General features: G+C 34.3%; 1 protein-coding gene across 1 annotated transcript; it reads right to left on the bottom strand.

Annotated features, from left to right (window-relative positions):
- Nucleotides 1-1,085: 1,085 nt before the first annotated feature.
- LOC115292632 (olfactory receptor 5K4-like) lies at nucleotides 1,086-2,015 on the bottom strand. Its single transcript, XM_029940673.1, has one exon. The coding sequence runs from the start codon at nucleotides 2,013-2,015 to the stop codon at nucleotides 1,086-1,088; it is 930 nt and encodes a 309-aa protein (XP_029796533.1).
- Nucleotides 2,016-5,284: the final 3,269 nt, after the last annotated feature.

The raw sequence follows: 5,284 nt of genomic DNA, 5'->3' as shown, positions 1-5,284 counted from the left end.
TGACTATATGTATGTTCCTTCTAATTCCATGTTTTTCCATTCTTGAAGTCTTCTCTAGATCAAACTGCATTACTTTAAATACAAATAACAGCAATTAATTAGTTGGCTTCTAGCCTCTCTCCTCCCAAACTAACCTACATGTATATCCAAGGTCAGTTTTCAGAATGGGAATTATTATTTTATTCTCCTGCCAAGAATTTTTTTAATATTTCAAACCTTCTACATAGGATCAGATATAATGTCTTCCAAAAGTAGACATGATGCATCAACGTGATTCTTCTATACATTTAGACACTTAAACTTATGCTATTTTTATTTATTATGGATTGGAAAAATAGACTGACACAATTTAGTGAGAGTAATAGCAGTTGGTTAATAAAAGTTACCATTGGGTTTTCTCCTGATTTCCTCTGGTAATTGTGGAATTTGCAGTGAGAGTTGCTAGAAAACTAGAACTTACATTCATATATCTTTTAGTAAACACATGGTAATGATTTAGAGATTAACATTTCATATAAAAACAGCTTTCTTTTTGTCTCTTTTCAATAAACCTTTTCTGTGGGAAGCTGCATAGATTCAGCTTATCAGCAGGAAGTGTCGCTCTCTGTAGGGAGTGACCAGAAAAACAAGATTAACCATCTACAGACCAGGGATGTGTATTTCCCGACTCTGGGATTGGAGGCGGGCAGAGGGGAGAAGCCTAATTGAAAAAAAGATCAACCGCATTTAGGCTTATGCAGGGTTAATGGTACCCCTGCCCAGCATCACAGATGCAAGTCTGGGCACTCCTTTTGATGCTGTGTTTGAAATTTCAGTTTTGGTTTCCCCTTTTTCTAATAATCATTTGACCTTGTTTCCTAGCAACCAACCCAGGTCAAGTTTCCCTCCCCAAACCCTATAAAGGCGTGGATATTTTCTCAATAAACAGGGCTTGATCAGAAACTCTTGTCTTGCCTCACTCTCTGTGTCTCTGTCCTGCCCTATTTTTGCTCCCTCCCTCAGGAACCTAGGACCCGATTTACCGCCCTGCCTGCAGGACATGATACTTTTCATGAATTAAAATCAGTTTTCCATGAAGATAAAGTTTATTTAAGAATATTATAATTCTTCATACATTTTTTAAGACCATTTATCACTTCCTTATTTCTTAGGCTATAAATAAAAGGATTTAATAAAGGAATTACAATTGTATAAAAAATCGCTACTGGTATGTCTTTATCTCCTTCTTCAAATGGTCTAATATACATGAGAAGACAAATGTAGAATATTGAGACAGATAGAAAGTGGGATGCACAGGTAGAAAAGGCTTTCCCACGCCCCTCTTTGGACTTCATTCTGAAAATTGTGAAAAGGATGCAAATATAAGAGGCCAAGACAGTGGCAATGGTGAAGATTTGAATCGGCATTGAAAAAATATAGATCATTAGTTCATTGATGTAAGGGTCAGTACAGGAGAGTCTATAGAGTGGAAGAATATCACAAAAAAAGTGGTCAATTTGATGAGACCTGCAGAAAGTTAACCTTAATAGAAGCCCTACATGGATCATGGAATGCAGGTTACTAGCTATGAAAGTTCCTATAGTCACCTGAGTGCAGAGTTTCTTTGACATCAAGGTGTGGTACTGCAGTGGGCTGCAAATGGCCACATAGCGGTCATAGGCCATTGCTGCCAGAAGAAAGCAGTCTGCAGTTTCAGCAAGGCAGAGAAAATAAAACTGTGCCATGCATTCATAAAGGGAAATCATTCTGTCCTTAGAAAAGAAGTTCTCTAACATCTTGGGGGTAATGGCACAAGAACAACAGGAATCCATTAGAGCCAAGTTTCCCAGAAGGATGTACATTGGTGTGTGAAGATGACGCTCTGTAAAAATCAATGCCACCAGGCCAAGATTTCCCACCATTGTGATCAGATAGACGGCAAAGAACGCCAAAAACAGAAGAATCTTCAGCACTGGATGATCTGTAAATCCTATGAGGATAAACTCAGTTGTCAAAGAGTTATTTTCCTTAGCCATTTCTGGCTTCTCAGCTGAGATAGAAATGGAAAAGAAATGAAATTTTAAATTAGAGTATATTTATTCTCTGCTCTAATTTCCCCATATACAAAAAGAAAAAAACTCTTATTTTATTGCATTTTTTTTAAATTCTCAATTTAGTTAACATACAGTGTAGTCTTAGCTTCAGGAATAGGACTCACTGATTCATCTCTTACATATGACCCAGTAGTCATCCCAAAAAGTGACCTCTTTAACACCCATCACCCATTTAACCCATCACCCTACCTGCTTCAACCCTTTTTTTCTCTGTATTTAACTCTCTTATAGTTTGCCTTCCTCTCTGTTTTCATCTCATTTTTTCTTCCCTTCCCCTATGTTCATCTGTAAGTTTCTTAAATTCCACATATCTCAAATCATATGATATCTGTCAAATTAACAGGAAACAACAGATACTGAAAAGGATGTGGAAAATGGGGAACCTTATTGCACTGTTGGTGAGAATGCAAACTGGTGCAGCCACTCTGGAAAACAGTGTGAAGTTTCCTTAAAAAATTAAAAATAAAACTACCCTTTGACACAGAAGTTACACTACTATACAAAGGATAAAAATATGCTAATTTGAAGGAGCACATGCACCCCAATATTTATAGCAGCACTGTCAACAATGGCCAAATAATGGAAAGAGCCCAAATGTCCATCAACTGAGGAATGGATTAAGAAGATGTCCTACATGTATATACAATGGAAGGAAACTCTTTTTTAATCATGCTATTCTGTCTCCTACAAACAAGCACATGCTCATTAGGTCAAGTCTGTGAGAAAAAAAAAGTATGACAGATGGTGAACACAGGGATCATCTAAAAATTTCCAGTGTGAACTCCCAGGACCAAAAGGCTTTTTCTGCATAAATTATCCAATGTTAATGTACAAATTCCTGGTCAGTATATATAATTTGGTGTTTCCAAAATTAAAAGACATTTTCTTAGGATATCGTTTTATCCAAGGAAAGAAAAAATAATCACATTTTAGATATTATGGAATTGATGTGATGTTTGGAAAAAAATTACTGTAGACATTTTAATATCTAAATATATTATTTTTAAAACTCCACAGACTCACAAAGGATTTTAAAAATGGTTTCTTGGGATGCCTGGGTAGTTCAGTCAGTTAAGTGTCTGACTTTTGATTTCAGCTCAGGTCATGATCTCACTGTCATAAGTTCAAACCCTGTGTCAGGCTCCGTGCTGGGTCTCCTTCTCTCTTTCTCTCTCTCTGCTCATCCCTTGCATGCTCCTGTGTGCTCACTCTCTCTAAAAAAAAAATAAACACTTAAAAATGGTTTCTGTAGCTTAGTATTCCTTCCCAGATAAGCTTACCAAGAGATATTGTAAAGCAATACCTGTTCATCTTTTAAGACAGGGTAAGTATATAGTATATTTAAAATTTTTCTTAATAAGTTAATTTTGATATTATTAAAGTTTTTTAAACATTTATTCATTTTTGAGAGATTGAGATAGATTATGATTCAGGGTGGGGCAGAAAGATAGAAAGAGAGTGAGAGAGATAGAATCTGAAGCAGGCCTTAGACTCTGAGCTGTCTGCACAGAGACTGATGCAGGGCTTGAACTCACAAACCATGAGATCATGAACATGAGCCAAAGTTGGATGCCTAACCGACTGAGCCACCCAGGTGCCCCAATTTTGATACTATTTTTATGTTTATTTCAATATGTTCTACATCCTATTCCTATATTGGCATGACACATTCCCCCAAGAAGTTATTTTTAATTATCTTTTTATCATAGTACCTTCTAGTTTTAAGTGCCTTATGTGGATGTCTAACATTATGAGATTTGGTTACCAAGTTTCCATTCACAGTGTTTATATTTCTTATGATAAATGCCTATCTTGTACCCTTTATACTTCTTCTATAAAAATTAATATTTTTGTTATTGTGAATTCCATGAAGATTTTACATATATGATTATTTTTGTTTATAAAGTTAGAATTTAATCCTAATCTATAAATTTATTAAAATTCAATGATTACTAAGTTTATACTTACTATAGTTTAGAAACCATAATATTAGAAGACATATGCATTTTAAATAATGCTAAAATACTTTTTCTTTCAAAGATTGTTAAAAGTCTCTAACTTTATCATTTTTCAGATAAACAATTTTGGAGAAGAGCCTTTTGGTTCTTCAAGATCTATTATTTTAAATACATTTGTAGTTGGCATTTTTTTTCTAGTTCTTATCCTTTGCTACACTAAATTTAATATACTATTTTCCTGTTTGCTTACTTAGTATGGTGAGATTTTCTGTAATTTTATCACTAAAGGATTATAATCAAATGAATAAAAAAGTTGCCTTTTATGTTTTAGGTGTATAACACTGTAAAAAATTTCATAATTATAGTGTTTTGGAAAAAAAACTTAGTAAAATATTCAAACGCAGCTTTTTGTCATTATTTTAGCAACATCTAATGGTAAAGCAACTGAAAGAACTTATGTGGAATCTGGTTTCATTTTTGAGAATCACTATTTTCTAGAGAAGATACCGAAATACAGAAATAATGAATGAAAACTCTTTTTATCTCCCTCAGTTTACCATGTAAATTATGCAACTGAATTAGAAATCAATTTTATTCTCTCTCCCAGAATTATATTGCAGGGTCTTTTGTAGCCTTACCTGTATACTTACTGATAACTAAATCGTACTTTAGAAGTCAGAATTGGTCAGAATGGTCCACTGTACCGTGTCTCATTAGGACTTTCCACAGTATCTTCAAATTAGAGACAAACTAACAATTATTAAGTAGATAAAATGCATCACCAATTAAAATGTTGACATATTTTAAGGAAATGTGTATTTTTGCATGTTAATATTTTAAATAAATTAGAAGTGAGTTCTCATATTTGAATTCATGGACACACATTTTATAGTAGCTGATTGGCCACTTGAAGCTTGTTTTGAGAGAAACTAAGAATAAAAACCTTTCTCTTTAAAACGTTTGGGAATAAATTATGAAGATGTATGACGCTCTACCAGTAGGTCACTGACAATAATTACGTTAGCCTTAGGGCAAAGTTAAAGTTTTCCTTCGGTTCTAAAGGGATTTCCTTGGCATTGGCATCCGGGTATTTCTGCAAAGACTAAACCTGAGAGACATGTTTCCAAAACACAGGTAAACCAAAAGGCATCAATTAAAGATGGATATCCTTTGGGATTCTAAAGGTAAATAAAATGGACATCACTAACGTCGGCGTAAGTGTAATGTTGTAGA

This window comes from Suricata suricatta, chromosome 5 (assembly GCF_006229205.1).
Source record: "Suricata suricatta isolate VVHF042 chromosome 5, meerkat_22Aug2017_6uvM2_HiC, whole genome shotgun sequence".
NCBI classification, from domain to species: domain Eukaryota; kingdom Metazoa; phylum Chordata; class Mammalia; order Carnivora; family Herpestidae; genus Suricata; species Suricata suricatta.
Note: the sequence above shows the minus strand (reverse complement) of the source record. Positions and strands in the feature narration are given on the sequence as shown.